The sequence below is a fragment of the Lissotriton helveticus genome, chromosome 12 (genome assembly GCF_964261635.1).
Source record: "Lissotriton helveticus chromosome 12, aLisHel1.1, whole genome shotgun sequence".
NCBI classification, from domain to species: Eukaryota; Metazoa; Chordata; class Amphibia; order Caudata; family Salamandridae; genus Lissotriton; species Lissotriton helveticus.
Genome location: NC_136073.1, coordinates 869,298,306 through 869,318,314, shown reverse-complemented (window position 1 = coordinate 869,318,314; position 20,009 = coordinate 869,298,306). Strand labels below are relative to the sequence as shown.

General features: G+C 47.5%; 1 protein-coding gene across 1 annotated transcript in view; it reads left to right on the top strand.

The window, feature by feature from the left end:
* Nucleotides 1-563: 563 nt before the first annotated feature.
* The window catches only part of LOC144799874 (beta-1,4-galactosyltransferase 1-like), a 292,530-nt gene continuing 273,084 nt past the window's right edge, over nt 564-20,009 (top strand). The window contains exon 1 of the mRNA XM_078671475.1: nt 564-764. Coding sequence (XP_078527601.1) covers nt 620-764 — 145 coding nt within the window. The 5' untranslated portion in view covers nt 564-619. The remainder of the gene's footprint in view (nt 765-20,009) is intronic.

Sequence of the window (20,009 nt, the reverse complement as noted above, 5' to 3'; positions counted from 1 at the left end):
CATTGCTGGGGCCGCGTCACGACTCCAGCAATGCGCCGCGGTGCGCCGCATTGTAAAAGCAACGCATTTGTGGTGGCGCAGGGAAGGAATTGCGTGTCGCATCTGTTCTGGCGCATTCCTGCTGATTTGCAGAGATGCGCCAGAACTCGTAAATCTGCCCCTTTGTTTTTCGGTTTCATATAGTGCGAACTCGGCCGGCGCTTCTCAAGAGCGCCAGTTACTGTTACAGATGGACACATGTTTATGTTAAACTCGGGGCGATCATGGAGTGAATTGCCCAGAATCACAGGGTGTTGAGGGTCCCTGCCGAGACTCGAGCCCGGCTCCCCAGCTTCTAGCCGCTAGCCCTGTGACTTGCAGCCCCGCAGCGGTGCGATGCTTGAGGCGCTCGGGGCCCCTCGCCTCCATCCAGGGCCCCCGGTGGGAGGAGGCCTCCCCTCCGGCTCTGGAGGAGCCGTCGAGCCGGCCCGCCCGCCCGAGCCGGCCCCATGACTCAACCTTTGCACCGGAGCACCACTCCCACTGTCCCCGGGCAGGTGTAGGGGAGGGCGGGAGGCGGCCTCGCCCACAGTCCCGGCCGGAGCTGCAGAGGAGCACACCGTGCGTCGGAGGGGGCGCCATGAGCCGCCGCAGGAGGTACCTGACGGCCCTGGGCCTGCTGATGGGGGCGCTCCTGGGCATCGCCTTCTTCCAGCGCTGGGTACCGCTCGCCCTGGAGCTGGCCTCGGGGGTGCCCTCGCCTGCCATCCGCGTGCAGCACAAAAGTAAGACCCGGGGGGCGCTGGAGAGTCGGGGGACAAACTGGGTCCGGGGACTTTACGCAGAGGTGTTAGGGTGTCCAAGGGGTCAGACAGGTAGGGGCAGGCGTGACCCCAGACCCGGATTATAACCTTTAATTCAGAATTATGACCCTTCCTGTGGCCGGCGTAGCACCACTCTGCCCCTAAAAAGCCCTGTTCTGTCCCACTTAGGGGTCCGCATCCCGCCAGCCCTGGCACTGTTTTCAACCAGACCCACCCCTTTCATTGCCTGCTCTGCGGGGCAAATGTGAGTGCTCATTTACACTTTGCATTCTGGGAGTTGTAGTCCTACGCCTGTGTTAGTGGAGTACAAAACGCACACAATTCCCTGAATGGGATAAAAAAAAAAACACACGGCTGATAGATGTCGAAACATGTCTGCGCCAAAGAGAGCAATAGAAGAATAACTGGGAATTCTTGTCCATTTTTAAAAGTTTTTTTTTTTTTACTTGTCACCAATTGTTGTGGCATTTATGGTGCAGCAGGCTGACGCCTTCCACAACCTCTGTTGCGAAATATCACCCTCACGGAGTTAAAATCGGAAGCCGGGTCTGGAGTGGTTCACGGTAGCGTTAATGGCGGATCTTCCCAAGATACGCGATGTGGCGCCTAAATTCCATGCCTTGGAAGTAGTAGAGAGTTTATGTTGAATCCCGGCTTCCCCACCTGTCAGAACGGTGTGATCTTGGACAGAGCAGATTTTCACCTGTTGCTTTTGCTCCCTTGACTGCCATAATCTGCACTGTTGGAAACAATGTTTCAGTTCTAGGTATATCATGAACTATTCTGTTGAACACAGAAGCGCCCATAGGGGGTTATATTTGCTTTTTGAGGTTTGCAAATCTTCTCACTACCCCCACGCTCTTTTCTGCCAGCGTGTGCCTCTTCCCATGCGTTCTATATGTTAATTTTCTTTGCTGCACAGACTGCAAACCTATTTCAACAAACCACCTTCTTGGCGCTATCCGGGGCAGAACGTCAAATCGTTGAACAGGAGTCACATCACTGCTCCCAATCCCCTGCCAGGGTGGGGTGGGTCTTTCCTGGAAAGTAGTTGGAGAGGCTGGCACAGACAGGTCTTGGCTTCAATGCTGCCCAGCTGACACCGAACTCACTCCCTCCCTGCCAGCATAGTTTTATTGTGCAATTCTGCACCCACCCCCCCTTGCGGGAGGCTTCCTGGCGCTTTACCGTGAGCAGTTAGCAACGGATCAAACATAGAGAAGGGGCAACCGAGCAGGGGGTACACTGAAAGAAAGTCGAGGGTATTTAAAAGTACCCGAGGCTTGCAGATTGGGGTTGGGGCGCAGGTTTCGCAAGAGCAAAATTACATATTTCTTTTTTTTTATTTGATTCAAGACAGTTTGGATGGTATGTTTTTTTTTCTTGAATTTCTCTTGGAGAGCTAAAGAATACATTTCCTGAACATTACCCAAAGCGCCTAGAAGCCATTCTGTTTGTTTCCCATTCATCAGTGTAACCACAATTACAACGTACGTTTGAGACATGCCATTTTGGGAGTATTCCTTCACATATCATTTTTATTAAAGATTGTTATATTTACTTTTATTTTCACTGTTTATATCTGTACGTATATAGTAGGGCCTATGGAAGAGATCTGAAGTACATATGTATGACTTTGGTGTATATAAGCGCTGTGACCGCTTTGGTTCTATACGTGTGCGCCGCTATGTACCAAAGATTGGAGCTCAAAGTGTAATTCACATGCATGCATTGTATGTATTTTTAAAGCACCTAGAGTCAGAAAAAACAGACTTTGTGATGGTCAGGGTGGCAGGGGAGGACCTGTGTTGTGGTGGTTATGAAGTTGCTGCATTGTATTCTGGCGGTGTTGTGTTGCTGGTGTTGTGTTAATAACGTAGTCTTGTGGCACCCAACGGGGGAGAGGGGTTTCTCTGTTTTCTGCTTGGCCCCAATTGATGTGCTTGATGATGGGCGGACCTGCCCTAGTTCCATCCATTTGAAACATGTGTTACACATGGATTTTAGACTAAGGGGTGGAGGAGATGTTATTAATTCTTTAAACACTTTAATGGAATGTTCTAGGAAGACTTACACCTGATCGGCAGTTGAAATAGATTCAAATAACTTGTTGCAAGAGTGGATTACACATTAGATTTCTCCACTTCTTTTGTGCCCTGAAGAAGTCCTGTATATATGGACGAAACGCGTTGACTGGTTTTTGCTGTGTACATATGAAGCAACCTTAAGAAAAAAATAATAGGAAGAAAAATGTCTTTATTGATTGCTCAGTTCTGTGAAAACACTTTTTGATCTTTGAGATTTGTTGTGAACGTCATACTCCTCTGTTTTTCATATTTATCGATTCTCGCTCGCATAGGGTGGCACCGCTGGCAGAGGGTGTTTACAGGGAGTGCAAACAGTGGAAAGTACGTTGTTTGAACCACAGACAAACATTATGGGAGATAACGGCTTAGGTGCGGCCATTTTTCTTGGTCCACTGCCATTTTTCTTATTATATAGCCTTGTGGGTTTTTTTGGGCTGTTGGATGCTTTTAGCCCCACCTGCCCCGTTTATCTACCCACAATCCACTTCCATGGGGATATAGAGGGAAATTATTAACTGCCCTGGAGCTGCTAAGCGACCAATTTGGGACTATGGACCTTTCTTAGGGTATTATAAATATGTATATATAATATACATTTTTCTTGCAGAAAAGGCAACAATAATAACTCTGCAGTTATGTCTAAGTTGAGACATCCATGGGAAATTGATTTTTTCTGATTTGCTAATATGTTTGATGCCTTTGACAGATAGATACTCCTTAGCACTCGTTTTCAGTTAAAGTTTCCACAGTGTACAAGTGATTCCACCATACATCATTCATTCATTCATTCACAAAAAATTGCATTTCCTCTTAGTCAGGGTTGTGGTTGGTGTTGTTTTATTTCTGGAGACGTCACGTAGCTACATGGAAACGGCAGCGGGGACGGAACTTCTAACACGAAGTATCCAGCGGAAAGCTGTTTGAACAAATAACCGAAACTCCGGTTACAAGAATAAAAGAACGTATATTCTACGTATTGAGTCCCCGAACAGAACCCCTTTGAGGGTTGGAAATATCACCTCAGATAACAAAGAAAAACATCTCGGAGAATAGCCTAGAGAAAGTCGTGGGTTACAATCCCATAACGACGAAACACGTGTCGGCTGTGACGTCTCCAGAAATAAAACAACACCAACCACAACCCTGACTAAGAGGAAATGCAATTTTTTGTGAATGAATGAATGATGTATGGTGGAATCACTTGTACACTGTGGAAACTTTAACTGAAAACGAGTGCTAAGGAGTATCTATCTATTCGAAGGCTCTGCCGAACTAGAAGAGGAAAGTGGTTCTCTTCTCCTTGTAGCACCGTAACCTATTACAAAAGACCTATCAATAAATCCCAGGTGAACTTTCCCTTGTGGCGCCAATACCTAGTCTAATACCACTAGCCTAATTGATGCCTTTGACAGCATGAGTCCAAATACTTTGGGGTGTTCTAAAAGAATAATTTTACATTTTAATTCACTGTAGAACTTGGCTAGAGCAAAACTGCTGAATGGAATTGCACCAAACGTGGCTTTAACATTGGTCTTTACGTGACTTACCGTCAGAGTGTGCCAGAGGGGCAGCGGGCGGCAGTCCCTGTCCTCTTGCACCAGGGTCGGACTGGCCTGTAGGGCAGTCGGGCAGTGCCCGATGGGCTGGTCTCAGAGATCAGTGTGTGTGCCGTTTCTTGGGTTTAGCAGTTTGTGGCCCTGTTTTATGGCCAGATGGGCCAGTTTTTTCTGTTGATTTCTCTGACACCCAGAGAAACTGCCTCCGGCGTCCAGGCAGTTTCCCGTCCCTTGCCATTAGGACAGTGGGGCATTTTGAGGCCAGAAATACATCTCCTGGCCCTAAGCAAGATGCTGTATTTTTTCCTAAACCCTTTTTACCCCCTGGCCTGCTAAGGCTAGGATGTCTTTGTTACAATCTCTTCCTGGTGTCTGGATGAGAGATATATCATTAACCCTTTGCACATGTCAGACGGCCCCCGGCCATCCGACGTCACAGTGGGCGTGTGTGGAGGACGGTAGGGGCTGTCCGAACCACGCCCAGTCATAAATCACCCGCACCGCGGCGGAATTCGCGCCGCGTTCAACTGGTTAAGCATGCTTTGATAGTTATTTTGTTTTGTTTATTGTATCAATGATGATAGTCTCAGGACTTCTACACTCCTGATCACTGTAAGGTATGCACTGAATTTTACAAATGTTTAAAAACAGTAAAATGTATGTGTATATGTGTGTATGTATGTATGTATATATATATATATATATATATATATATATATATATATATATCATGTTATCTTTCTTACGCAGTGGCGGTCGCCAGTATATAGTTAGGTCAGACTTTCCATAGGAAGAGCGTTTTGTTTTTTTGTTTTTTGTTTTACTAATAACTTTGTCTCCATTTGACGAATCTTCACGAAACTTTCCAAAAACATGTTTTTCCACCTCAGCTTCTTCTTGAGAAGTATTTTGAGGGTGATCCATCAAACGGGGGCAGTGAAAAAAGATGGATGTCCCTAAACGGGCTTTTCTCCCATGTCGTTTCCATAGGGAAGATTAGGCTCCAAGCCGGTGTTTCTCAAGCTGTTTGTCAATTAGCGAGGATGCATCGGAGTCCACCCTTTCGCACCGCGTCACAGGGTGGAGTGGGATCCGCAAGCCTCATCTACCCTGTCACACCCTGCGATGCATTGGGAAAGAGTGAGCTTCGGAAGGGTGCACTTTGAGAGGCAGCAGGACGGTGCTTAATTTGACACAGTGCTTGCAGGTGGGGCCCACCGAAACATATTTTTCAGGGTGATCCATCGAACGGGGGAAGACAAAAAAACATGTCCCTAAACACGCTTTTCTCCCATTGCGTTTCCACAATGAAGATTACAGAGCAATACAGAAAAAATGGCTGAACAGAATCACACCAAATTTGGCAGAAAGCTAGATCTGCATATATAAATACATATATTCGACACAACGTGCATGAACGTTGGCAGAGTTTGCCAGTGAGTGTCCACTGCACATGAACATAGATTGTGCACATGCTTATTTTTATTACATTTTATTTCGAACTCCACGGTTGTTGTTTTTTTTTTTACATATCTTTATTAACATTTTATGTTTTTTGTTTCCACAATTACACTGTAAAACATTTGCACCAACAAATTTTCAATATGCGACTCAATCATTACACTAGGCAGGGTAATATACACTTCAATTATAATCCTGGGGTAGGACGTATCAGCATTGAGCGCAAATTGGAGCCTGGCGAGTACTCAAACTTGAGCGCCACTAGCTCGCCACCCCAGTAACTAACTAGCTGGCCACTGCCTAACTCTGCTTCCTCGCCCTGCCTCAGGGGCAGCTCCAGTTCCGAACCTGGATCGGACAGTGTATCCAGCAATTGTACACACAACCAATGAGGCGTAATCATATAATCCAATAATATGAACAACTAACCAAAGAAAACATCAAACAAATAATGAGAAACCAAAGAAACTCTGCTTGCCAAGAGGGGACAAGGGTGCAATTATATTCAATGGGGTAGTCCTGAGGTTAACAGTTTTGTCAAGTATGTCGTTCCTCACTTGTGTTGGTTTTTTGTGGGGGAAAGGGAAGGAGGGAGGGGGGTAAACCCCACACCACCAGCCCCAAACCCAAACCCACCGCCCACTCAACTCCAGTGTCATCCATCCTCACAGGGAGGTGGGACATGCACCATCAGAGCCACTTCAGCTTGGCCCACCCATGCAAACACGCCTGAATCCTTCGTTATCACTCACTTCCTCCCCACCGGCACTGCGTCCCTGCTCCGGGTACTCCCAGTTCGCCAGCACCTCTGTCCATGAATCTGCAACCAGCCGTCTCCGGATACCCCTCGACTCCTCCCAGCTCAAGGCTCCACCCTCTGCTCCTGCCCAGCTAATAACCTCACTGTTCCAGCTGCAGATCTCCACACCAGTGCAATCCTCCTCTTAGCCAGGCCCAAGGCCAGGGCCAGGTCTATAAACCGATTCCCTACTTTCTGCTTCGGAGGACGTGGGAATAGCCCCAACAGACTGGCCTCTAAGGACAGTGCCAGGTACCTCCCCAATGCACCCCTAATCTTGGCCAGAACTCCCTCCCAGTAAAGACGCACTACACCACAACTCAATGTCATACGGTCCCTTGCTCACTCTACCACTGGATTCAAGATAGCCTAGCTGATGACAGCTGTTAGCCAGAAACCGGTCCCAGGATGCTTGTTTCCGGTCCAGGGAAGGCATGGCTTGGCAGTTCGGGCTGGACTGTTCCCATGAGGCATAGGGTCAGACTGATTTGCATATGGCCATGTCTGAACTGGGGTGGCAGAGTGGGCTAAAGAACGGTGACGGATTAAACCCAGATCTGTTGACTGGGTGTGAGTGTTTGATTGATTCAGATGCTCCGTCCATCACCACCCCCTTTTGTACCGCTTTGTTCGCCATAAGTTGGCGGGGTATGCTCAGACGTGAGTCCCTTGCTCACTTTGCCACTGGAATCAAGCAAGCCTGGCTGAAGACGGCTGAAATGCCAGAAACCGGTCCTAGGAAGCTTGTTTCCGGTCCAGGGAAGGCATGGCTTGGCAGTTCGGGCTGGACTGTTCCCATGAGGCACAGGGTCAGACTGATTTGCATATGGACATGTCTGAACTGGGGAGGTGGAGTGGGCTAAAGAACGGTGATGGATAAAACCCAGATCAGTTGACTGGGTGTGAGTGTTTGATTTGCTCAAACGCTCCGTCCATCATCCCCTTTCGTATCGCTACGGATGAAGCCAGCATCTACATAAGCGCACCACCATATATGTCATTTAATCTATGAGGCGTCATATACCATGTGTATATAATTATATTGCGTATATTTGAGTCTAGTGTTCCTCAAGATTTTCTTATGAGATCTCAATACCTTACCCCATTCACCATCCGTAAATTCCCTTTCTATCGCTCTTTCCCATTTACTCTTAAGACCCGTCATGGGGCCTGTGGCTGCGGTAACCAAAGCTTCATGGTGCCTTCGCATTTAATGCCCCGCCGTAACTCCACGATTGGCTAACCATTTTTGTTTGTGGAGTTCTCGAGCAAGGGCAGATATATTTGCACTTTTCACATGTATCCTTCATGCACATTTTTGTTAACATCTCCAAAAAAGGCAGAATAAAAATTAACAAAGTCACAGAAAGGCTGCAATGCCATCAACATTTTGGAATTTGTATTAAGCAGTTTCAGGGCTATCCACAGATTAAATCTTCTTGGTAAAATCAGTGTTCTTTGAAAAGTGTCAAGCTCTAAGACCCTCTTATACCTTCTGATGTTGGAGCAAAGTTTGCACCAAATTTTGCACATCTTACAGAATGTGATTTTCCTCATTTTTGGTGCAGATTTTTTGAGGGAGCGATGGTGTGAAAGCTAATAAGACTGCAGTTGTGGATTTGCATGTGAAGGGATGTTTCAAACTTGAGTACAGAGGTCTGACTGCACATCTGTAAAATGATATATTTATATAGAGAGGGTAATCATATATTAGAGTCCTGTGTCGTCATTGAGGCATTCTGGTGGTTTCATGAACCACAACGTCGAGTGCTTTGTAAATGTCACCAGAACCCAGAGATGGCAATGCTGGTCCCTGCCTGCGCACGTCACTTGTTATGAAAGTGCTGCCAATGGTGTAGTGCGGAAGTGCCTACCCAAAATCGTCAGTCGTGATGCAAATTTTAACGACAGGAATATGCAAAGAGCAAGGCACCAACAGAGCATGCCTTGAAACCTTGTCGCAGGTATTCAAATGTTAAAAGCCACGTCTAAATGCAGCCTTGCACAGCCAATCAGAATTGCGGATCCAATGGTATGGTTTGCTCTCTATTAAATTGTTTGTCTGCTCGCGACCCACTGTCCTATCAAACTGCTTATAGTTCATGTTTTGTTCACCGCGCGCACTGTCATTCGGAGCACTTGGCGCAGACTAGGACAATGCAACTCATTACTGTAAAAAATGCACCCTCTCCAGTGCAACTCTGTGAGTTTCTGCCAGCACCAGAGAGAGTGTAGAGCAGTGATACACAAAGTACGGCCCCCGGGCCGCATGCGGCCCTCCTGACCTTTACATGCGGCCCCCTGGGCCGCAACCAGGCCCGGACTGGCCATAGCGGGCACCGGGCAATACCCCGGTGCGCCGCACGGGTGGGCGCCGGTTTTGGGCCCCTGGGGCCGTTTTTGTTAGGCTCTGTACCAAAATCGGCCGAAAACTGGCCCCGGCAAAGAGCTCGGCGCACCTCCAACCCCCTCAAGTGGGGAGGGGGGCCGGCCGAGCACTTTGCCGGGGCCGATTGTGGTTCCCAGTCCGGCCCTGGGCCCGCAGCAGCACTGAGCTGCTGTTTTCTCAACTCGGCACTAACATGGAAAAAAAATTAAAATATAAGGCAATCACTTATTTAAAGGTTAATTACAGTTAGGGAAAGGAAGTAGCCAGGCCGCTAACTTTAGGAACACCTTCATTTTTAAAGACAGCTAGTAGATATACATACATTGCTTCCCCTACACCCACTTTACACCCCCTGCTGGCACCAGGGCGGCCCTCGCTCACACCATAGGCCAAACTTTGCGGCCCCCAGGAAAATGATTGTGAGTACCCATGGTGTAGTAGAGGTTCAAAACAGAGATGGGGTTTGAATTGACTCCTGACCGACCGGCCTAGCAATCATGCCCACTAGTTAGGTAATCCACACAGAGTGCATCTCTGTAGACCCCCTGTGACTGTGACCCCACTCAGGAATATGGGGCAGGAGCAAAGACAGCCCCTTCTTTGGATGGACCCATCTCCCTTAGGAATGAGGGGAACATCCCTGTGATATTACACCCACATGAAATGTTTATCCGTGTAAGGAGTGTTGCCCCAGGCAACAGTCTGCTGCCCCTTCTGTAGTACAGAAGTCTGCTGAGGGTGCAAAAATTACAAACAAATGCCAGTCGGGCGCCAGGACCAGTGCTGCAATCCATCCTCTGTATCAGTGGCGGCTTGTTAAAGTGGGCGTTGGGGCTCTGCCTCACCCATATTTCCAGCTCCTATTTTGTTTTTTAATTACTTAATTGTGCTGCATGTTTCTGTGACCCTCACTCCGTGTGAGGGTGTTGTAAAATCCTATCTGGATTTGTCTTTGCCGTGTGCTCTGGTCGTGCCTGCTTCCCATCGCATGTTATGCTGGGCTGCTCTCCTGACAGCCCCGGTCCTCTTGGGTCTGCTATGCTGTAGGGCAACACTTCCCTTTGTTGTAGCGGAACCTTGCTAATAGGATGCTTTCTGGGTAAATTAGGCTCCAAACCTGTGATTCCCAGGCTGTTTGTCTTTCAAAGCATGGGCATACACCCTTCTGCACCTCGTCACCGGGTGGAGTGGGACCAGCAAGCCTCAGTGACTCTATCACACCCTGCGATGCATTGGAGAGAGAGTGAGCAGGACGGTGCTTAATTTGACCCAGTGCTTCCCGGTGGGGCCCACCAACATGCATTTCTGAGAACCAGCACTTACTTTTCTGGAAGAAGTAGGAACCCGCAGGAGTGAGACAAAGGAGCAGGGAGTGTCTGTCTGTGGATGAAAGAGGCGTGTGGCGGAATCAGTCGAGGCAGCCTTGGTGTCGCACGCTGACGGTCAGTAGTGCATGCCGGGGGCTTTTGGGCAAGGCTTTGTGCTGCCCACTTTTTCTTTTACAAATTAAGCCCTGCTGCAGGGGGGAGGGCCAACAAAGGAGCTCTGCCGTCATCCGTGACTCCAGTTAAAGTGCTCCAGAGGACACATTGCACGTGCCCCAGCTAAGCTGAGGCATGACCAGAGCATAGTTTGACCCGTGCATGCCGAGACACCTTCGGGTATTTGTGCGCTATATAAATTGCATAAATAAAAAATAAAAATAAATAAATCGTTTCGACGCGACTGCGCGCGAGCAAGCCGGGCTAGTTTTAAGTTCCGTAAACTTAACTGACTAACAAAAATAGTCCTTTTGAAAACATTTTCGTTTTTTCTGTAAAAAGGCTGCATCACTCTGCCAATCATCAGATGCCATGTCCTTAATTCCCTGTGTGCTCAAACCCTGTTTCTGTTCCGCCTGGCATGGTGGGGCACATGTACAGTCGCAGCAGAGGAACCCCCAAGCGCCCCCGCCCCTCCGCCCCTCCATGCCACTCTGCAGTACGCATGGCCGAGCCCACCTCGAAACTGCTGGCCAAAGCAGTCCAGGTTCACCCCTGTTCTATGGTTGGCACCTGGGCCGTATGTGGGCATGGAGTAATGTTATTCTGTGGCTCGGTGCCCACTACCTCTGCCCAGTGCTTGAAGTGGAAACATAGAAGTGCAGGGACTCTGTACCAGAGAACCTGCTTGTTTCTGAGAAGTGCCGTTACTCTCCAATGAAAAGTATTATGTCACTCTTGAGAAGTGCCGGTAGTCTCCAAATAAAAGTATTACGTCACTCTTGAGAAGTGCCTGTACTCTCCAAATAAAAGTATTACGTCACTCTTGAGAAGTGCCGGTACTCTCCAATGAAAAGTATTACATCACTCTTGAGAAGTGCCGGTACTTTCCAATGAAAAGTATTACGTCACTCTTGAGAAGTGCCGGTAGTCTCCAAATAAAAGTATTACATCACTCTTGAGAAGTGCCTGTACTCTCCAAATAAAAGTATTACGTCACTCTTGAGAAGTGCCTGTACTCTACAATGAAAAGTATTACGTCACTCTTGAGAAGTGCCGGTACTCTCCAATGAAAAGTATTACGTCACTCTTGAGAAGTGCCGGTACTTTCCAATGAAAAGTATTACGTCACTCTTGAGAAGTGCCGGTAGTCTCCAAATAAAAGTATTACGTCACTCTTGAGAAGTGCCTGTACTCTCCAAATAAAAGTATTACGTCACTCTTGAGAAGTGCCGGTAGTCTCCAAATAAAAGTATTACTTCACTCTTGAGAAGTGCCTGTACTCTCCAAATAAAATATATGTCCCTCTTTTTTTTTAAGTTTAAAAAGCTTTATTGAAGTAAATATGCAATGTAAACAACAGTACAGAAGAAATAGTCAGCAGAATTAAAATGAATTGATAAAATACAACATTGAAGAGAATCACCCCAAAGGGGGCACATGAGCATTACTAAGGGAAAAAGCTTTTAAAGAAGATGTTTGTTTTAAGGGAGAAAAGAAAAGAAAAGAGGGGGGAAAGAAGAGGAAAAAGAGGAAAGAGGAAAAAGAAATAAAGAAAAGAGGAAGGGAAAAGCCTGAGAAAACAGCTCCTATATTGAATAAAAAAAAACAATAAGAACAACTCTATATACATGAAACAAAAGAAAAAGGCGCATCATATGGTAACAAAAACTTCAAACAGTTCTAGAAAGAAAATCGGTTAACGGCAGCCATATTAGGTCCCTTTTGATTAGTAAGGTAGTCGTGGTGGCAAAGGCACGATCAAGTCTATGATGATGGCATAGTAGGTTCCACCAAGCATTATAAGATAGTTTGGAAGTATCTTTCCAGTTGGTGCTGATGATCTGGAAGGAAATTGCTATAACAAGGTCTATAAATTTACGAAAATTACAATGAACATCCCAAATAGGTGAAAAGCCACCTAAGAAAATATGTACAATTTCAATATTATGTCACTCTTGAGAAGTGCCGGTACTCTCCAATGAAAAGTATTACGTCACTCTTGAGAAGTGCCAGTACTCTCCAAATAAAAGTATTACGTCACTCTTGAGAAGTGCCAGTACTCTCCAAATAAAAGTATTACGTCACTCTTGAGAAGTGCCAGTACTCTCCAAATAAAAGTATTACGTCACTCTTGAGAAGTGCCAGTACTCTCCAAATAAAAGTATTACGTCACTCTTGAGAAGTGCCTGTACTCTACAATGAAAAGTATTACGTCACTCTTGAGAAGTGCCAGTTCTCTCCAAATAAAAGTATTACGTCACTCTTGAGAAGTGTCGGTACTCTCCCTCTGAAAATAAAAAAATGCCAGTACTCCATACTGGACAGTACCGGCCCATTTAAAGCACTGCCTCTGCTGTAATTATAGGCTCGCTAGCAATCCTGCATAGAATTGTTTTAAGTTACAGACCATATTTGCCTGACACTAATGTCATATTTTTGCTAAAGACATAACACTTCTTGGACACTGCATTTATTGCCAGAGCATTTGTGCTCTCCGAACTAGTCATTCTGCACCGCACTCCCCTCAGCGCCAAGACGCCTCTGGGCATTCGAGCGCTTTACAAATTTAAAATCAAATCACAGGCAAAAGTAAGCATCGAAAGCTCGACGAAGCTACTCCTTGAAAGCCGCGGCTAAAAAGGAGGTAGCTGGCGACTCGGTGAGATCCCAGCAGCACCTGGTCCATTTGTCTCCACGGACACTAGCAATGCTTGTTAGAAGGGCTGCCAAGCTGCTCTTGAGCCCTGAAACCCTGGCCCGACACCGCTGAGGCATTAGGACCCTGGATCCTGGCGTTCCCAGTCCACACAGTATCTTTGAGCCCAATACCTAGTAGAGGTAACCGAGAACAAGTGACTTTATGAAGCGGAGTGGGTGGTTGTTCCAGGAACTTGAGCGCAACATCAAACAACGCCCATTGATGCAAGATGTAAAAGGAACAGATGATTCATACTACTTCCCTCATGTGTCTGTGATGCTCATTTGCTGCAATATGATGCAATGATACACATTTTCAGTGGCGGCTGCCTTCAATAAAAAATGGTGAGCCGCAAAGTAGCTACCACCATACCCCTGGAGCACGACCACTGCAGCACTTCTCCCTTCCACGAGCAGGAAAACAAAGGACTTCCTTCCTGCTTGTGGAATGGAACCCCAACCAATCCTGGAGCTGCTCTCATGCTATGAAAGCAGCTCCAGGCTTTATTTATTTATTTTATTTATTTATTTATTTAATGCGATTTTGTGTAGCGCGAACATTACCCGAAAGTGTCAGAGCGCTTTACATAAGAACCAGTTGCGATACATAAGGATTTAGGATTACATGAGTTACATAAAAGATACAAACAGAAAAAATTGCGAATGTACAAGTTCTAAAGTCACACAAGGAAGAAATAGAATCAGAAAAAAATTGCAAACATACAAGTTGTAAAGTCACACAAGGAAGAGATAATAAGAGAAAAAAAATGCAAATGTACAAGTTGTAAAGTCACTCAAGGAAGAGATACAAATGGATAAACTCTAAGAGTCACATAGGAATGGTAGAGAGTATAAAGGTCTACTACATATACTAGTGGTTAGAGTTATCTCTCTATACATATATATACAAATAGTAGATTTTCTCAGGTCAAGACCCAAAAAACCAGGAGAGCAGAGCTCCATTAAGTGCGGTCGGAGAGGGGACGCAGTCACAGCACCAAGGAAGGGTAGTAGAATGTCTGGTGTTTCCCAAGATTATGGACCCAAGGACAAGAGCGACAACAGGAGATGGTCCCAAAATGGCGGGGCGCACACGTGTTTCCAGTCCAAAAGTTACGAGTGAGTGCTCCCCCCGGGCTCCTTCCCCGGGGGCTGGGCGGCTCCTTCGCCCGCATTTGAATGCATTTTTTCCCGTGGGATGTATTTCTTTGTTAGGGTGGGGGCAGCAAGGGGAGGGTGGTTTCTCCTCTTGGGGGCCGGGCGGCACCTTTCCCCGTTCCGATTCCTTTTCTCCGGTGGATTCATTACTTTGCGGGGGTGGGGGCAGCAAGGGTAGGGTGGTGCCTGGGGAGACGCTGCCTGGGCCGCTGCAGCCTGGCATGGTGGAGAGGTTCTGCGGCGTGCGGTGGTCTTGTCTGGGGGGTCGCTCCGGCTGGCCCGGGGCACCTGGGACCTTGCGGTGCGGGTGACCTTACCTGCAGCGGACGGCTACTTTTTCTCCACCCCGTCCCCGGGGGAGGGCGGGCTGTGGCTCTTGGTTGGGCCGTTTTCCATGCCTGTAAGTGCCTGTGTCGGCGCCCCGGACCTGGCTGCGTGGCGGGCCCGGGGGGGCCAAGGGCCTCGTGCACGGTGTTAGAGGTGGGGAGATCCGACACGGCAGGCGCCCTCCCTCTCCTCCCAGCACCATGGGCTACGACCGGCTGAGGCGGCCACCGTGAGAGGGGAAACGGCCACTACAACGAGGCCGTTTCAACGAAAACCTTAACCACGCATGCATTACAACGCATGCGTGGTTACAACGACAGCCTTTACCACGCATACGTTTACTACGAGGTTCGTAGTAAAGGCATGTGTGGTAAAGGGTACAAATGAAAAAAGGGGGGTTGGGGGGGGGCTTCCCCCCCAAAAAAAACACTAACCTTTAGACGAGATGTGCAGGCAATCGGCGTCGCAGAGGAAGGAAACGGCCGTTTCTTTTTTCCTACGTATGACGTCACCACGGAAAAATACGTGGAGAAGGATAAGAGTGAAAATAGCATTCCGTAGTAACGCATGCGTGGTAAAGGCATGCGTTACAACGGAGTTCGTTGTAAGAACATACAACCCCGTGAGAGGGCCCCTGGGGAGTTCGCACGCCCAGGAAATGGCGGCATGGCTCCGGCTGGCGGCAGAGTCGGACCCGCGTCGTGGGAGGACGGCACTTCATCGGGCATCCCTGCCCTTACCTTCCACCTTCTTACCGGCCGCCCGCCGTGCAAGAGGCATGATCGATCGCATTGCGGCGGGCTACTGACTTCCGAATGCTTCCGTGACTGGCAATAGACGCTGCTCTTTCCCCTATTCCTTCCTTCCCTCTAGCTTTCTTCCTATTCTCGCAGGCTCATCCGGTGCTCATTTTGAGGCTGGAGGCCTGTGCCTGCAATCCTGAGGCTGTTTCACAGCTTTTGGATTGCTGGGTCTACACTGCGCATGTCGCATAGGACGGCTGTCGACAATCGTCATTGTAGACCAGTGCTGTAATACTGCATTTGCAGGATTCAGCCCCACCCCCACCCTCGCGCTGTACACAGCGTTAGCTGGTGCGGTGGCAAATGAATAAAATGGCATTGACATGCCATTTCATTTATTTGTGTTTGCCTGCTGCACTCGCAGCAGGCGGGGCAACGCTCCCCGCTCCTGTGGGGGAGCCGCCCCTGCCAATTGTGCTGCTTAAGCTAACCAAATGTTATGTATACACTTCTATTCATATTTATATGGTGTAACTCATATCTCTCTCCTTGTTTAGGGAGGGAAGAGGGGGATGGGACAAGTAACTGAACTGTAATGTTATCTTGTTCCTAAAATCAATAAATAAAGATAAAAATTATAATCAAACAATACCCATAGAACATCTGTCATTTACAGAATGGATCTTCTTGAATACACCTATCGCGCCAGGACACCTTGCTGGTGGCATTGCTCGATACCAGCTGCATATTCATTAATTTATTCATTAAGCCAACCTGGCTCATCGCACATCCCCCCAATAGGTGCATTGTAGACGGTCCTTCCCACACGTGTCAAACACCACTTCTGATACTCCATGTTTGGCCTTAAGCGGACGTCCATCATCATGCGACACTCAAGATCACCACCACAGTCCCACCTGTAAGTAGTCACCCTGCTGCAGCACACCCAGGCTGAGCCCTTGCACCTGCATGCACAGAACTCTCCAGAGCCATATAGCTGTTATAGACAACAGTAGCATAGACGCAACACACAGTAACTCAGAACGTTGACCCGCATTGTAGAGGTATACAGACACCCCCACTCTGGAGCCGAGCAATGGACAATCAACTCTCCAACTGAGACAGACAACCAACTCCACCCGCAGATTAGTACAAAACCGAACTGTTGCAAGATCAGACTTACTTTACTATCACACTACCTTGCGCAAGTAATTTTTGAACTTACATGGAATACATTCTCCACCACCTAAACACAACCAATTACCAACATAAAAAAATAAAATACCAAATGATGGTTCCTCAGGTTTGTGAATGGCCTCCCTGATCCGCTCGAAAAAGCACCAGATAGAAAATGTGTTGCGATGCCATAACAGCTGTGGTTGGAGGTATACAAAAGCAACATAGCACATATTTTGAAAGCCTCCTAACATAATAAAACGTTTTTCACCAGAACTTGGGACCTACACAGAGTTCAATTCAACAAGGGGGGTTACTGTTCCTAGTAAGACACTCTGAGTGTCAAGAAAAAGAAGGAAGGTGAATAGGATGCTAGGTACTGCACCAAATGTTAGGGAGCGGTCACCAAGAATGGCTCTTGTTGCCCTAACACATCCCTTGGGATGTCATGCTTCATCATCGGGTGGGTGGTCCTAGTTGGGCCGGCACTGCAATGCCCTACGGATCTCCCGAAGGGTCACTTTGGCGGAGATCTTTTCACACCCTTAGACCACCGTTTCTTGAGAAGTTTGATAATTTGGAAATGTTTTCATAGAGTGTGGCAGCTGTAAACCATGAAGTCCTTTTACCAGAAGCTGCCATCCCAAAAAACGAAGCCGTATGAATGGTTAACTCAACAGGTTCCAGCTTGCGTCACAAAAACAATCTCATTATTTGCTCTTCATGAAATGGCTTATGGCTGTGGACCACAAAATCTGGCTGTGCCGGCTTATTTGGCAAAACATCAAAAGCCTGGAGCGCTTGCCCGTGTTTTTGCTGCTTCACACTTGATGCAACTCGACTCATGGGGTTACCAGGTGATTCCATGTCAGTGGAGTACAGCTTTCATGGCCATGTTCTTTCCTTTTCTAGTTGCTGCTTTCAGATATGTTGGTTGAGTTGACTTTCTCCAAGGCTACACCCTCAGAATGCAATGATTGTGTTAACCAAAAGCCATACTTACTCCAGACTTCAGGGCTTCCAGGAAGGACGTTCACCATATTTGATTTAGTTACCCGAAAATATAATTTGTTCCTGGTTTAAAGGGCATGTGCAATATCAGGTGGCACTTACCTGTAATTTGGTCATTACACGCAGGCTAGATGCTCATCTTCGCAGAAGCAGCTTATGTTATAGAGCCCGTACAACCTGTATGAGTTGGATAAACATTAAAATTCTAAGTAAGACGCGTGACTGAGTTCTTGACTTGTTACTGCCTTGGGTGTAAATAAACAAAGGTGTTGTAGGAGGGAGACTTAAGGTATTTCTGCTCCAGCACTTGCTGTTGGGGACTCTGAACTGCTCTTTGTAACCCCTTGAGCGCCGCAGTGGAACTGGAGAACTCGCTGGTATATCTGGTCTGACCACATGCTTTGGAAAATTCTGTTTAGCAACAAGGGCGGAACTAAGAAACGGGAAACATCATTTTCAACGAAGGTTTTTCTACGCGTGACGTTTACTACGAGGCACTTACCTCGCAAACGTCTTTTCCACGCGTATGCCTTCAACGACAGTCTTTACCACGCATATACGTTCTGGCTAGGGGGAGGCGTGGAATTCCTTCCAGTCGTTCAGCGTGGGATTGGGGGGTTGGCGGGGGTCGGCTGGGGGAGGGGCTGGGGGGGCCTGGGGGGGTCTCCCCCCCAAAAATAAACAAAGGAGCGGGTTAATTAAATTTAAAAAAAACGCACTTCAGTACCACCGAGGTAAAAGGAAAGTGCCTCCCCCAAAGACGTGCCGTTACGTCAAAATAGTAGTCCTTTTTTAATTTTGGCAGACGTGTTTTGACGCTTGTTTCGATGGTGGATGGAAGTACGGGCTGCTCGTGAAAGACGGGAAGGTGTCAGGTAAGAAAATATTCTTTATTATTTGTGTTTAAACGAAGGTTAAAATGCGTGGTATAATCCTTCGTTGCAAATTCCAGCGTGGTAAAGCCACTTGCGACCTAAAATTCGCGTGGTATTGCCATGCGTGGAACTTGTATTCGTGGTAACATCATATATTCCAAAGAAACGTACCCACTTGTTAAGCTGGATTCCATTTCTAGATTTGCAGTCAGGTACATTTATGTACAGACCCTCCAGCATGGGCGGCCTCCACCGTCCACGAATAGGATTGTTTCCAAACTACGGGCTTTTGAAGGCTAGGTCCACCCACTCACCGCGCAGGTTCTTGCAAAGACCAGACTCGGCCTAGATCCAATGCTTGATTTGAAGAAAAAAAAATGCATGTGATATTCTTTGCAAATGCTGTGAATGGTGAATACCGAGGGTGCCTGGTCTTGACTCCACCCCATGCCTCTTTCTTCCACCCCTACACTTCCTGTCTCTTTATCTCATGAACACTGAGGCTGCCTGGTCTTGATTCCACCTCATGCCTCTTTCTTCCACCCCCTACACTTCCTGTCTCTTTATCTCATGAATACCGAGGCTGCCTGGTCTTGATTCCACCTTATGCCTCTTTCTTCCATCCCCTACACTTCCTGTCTCTTTATCTCATGAATACCGAGGCTGCCTGGTCTTGATTCCACCTCACGCCTCTTTCTTCCACCCCCTACACTTCCTGTCTCTTTATCTCATGAAACCCGAGGCTGCCTGGTCTTGATTCCACCTCAGGCCTCTTTCTTCCACCCCCTACACTTCCTGTCTCTTTATCTCATGAACACCGAGGCTGCCTGGTCTTGATTCCACCTCATGCCTCTTTCTTCCACCCCCTACACTTCCTGTCTCTTTATCTCATGAATACCGAGGCTGCCTGGTCTTGATTCCACCTCATGCCTCTTTCTTCCACCCCCTACACTTCCTGTCTCTTTATCTCATGAATACCGAGGCTACCTGGTCTTGATTCCACCTCATGCTTCTTTCTTCCTACATCCTACACTTCCTGTCTCTTTATCTCATGAATACCGAGGCTGCCTGGTCTTGATTCCACCTCATGCCTCTTTCTTCCACCCCCTACACTTCCTGTCTCTTTATCTCATGAACACCGAGGCTGCCTGGTCTTGATTACACGCCATGTTTTTTTCTTCTGCCACGTAAGTACCCTGCACTTCCTTTCTTTTTATCTCACTCTTGCAGATTGTTTTTCAGCCCTTCTTTCCTCTTTTGTCACTGTTTTCCTCTTCCTTCTTGTTTATCCCTTTGCTTCCTTTCTCTCTCTTGCTTCAGGTAATGTCTAAGGATTAAAAATAAGTCTCTGTGCCCACCACCTGCAGTGACTGGCACAATTAGGGACTTCCAAGACCTCTGCTTTCAAACACTCTGACAGCAGCTCAAGCAAATTCACACCTT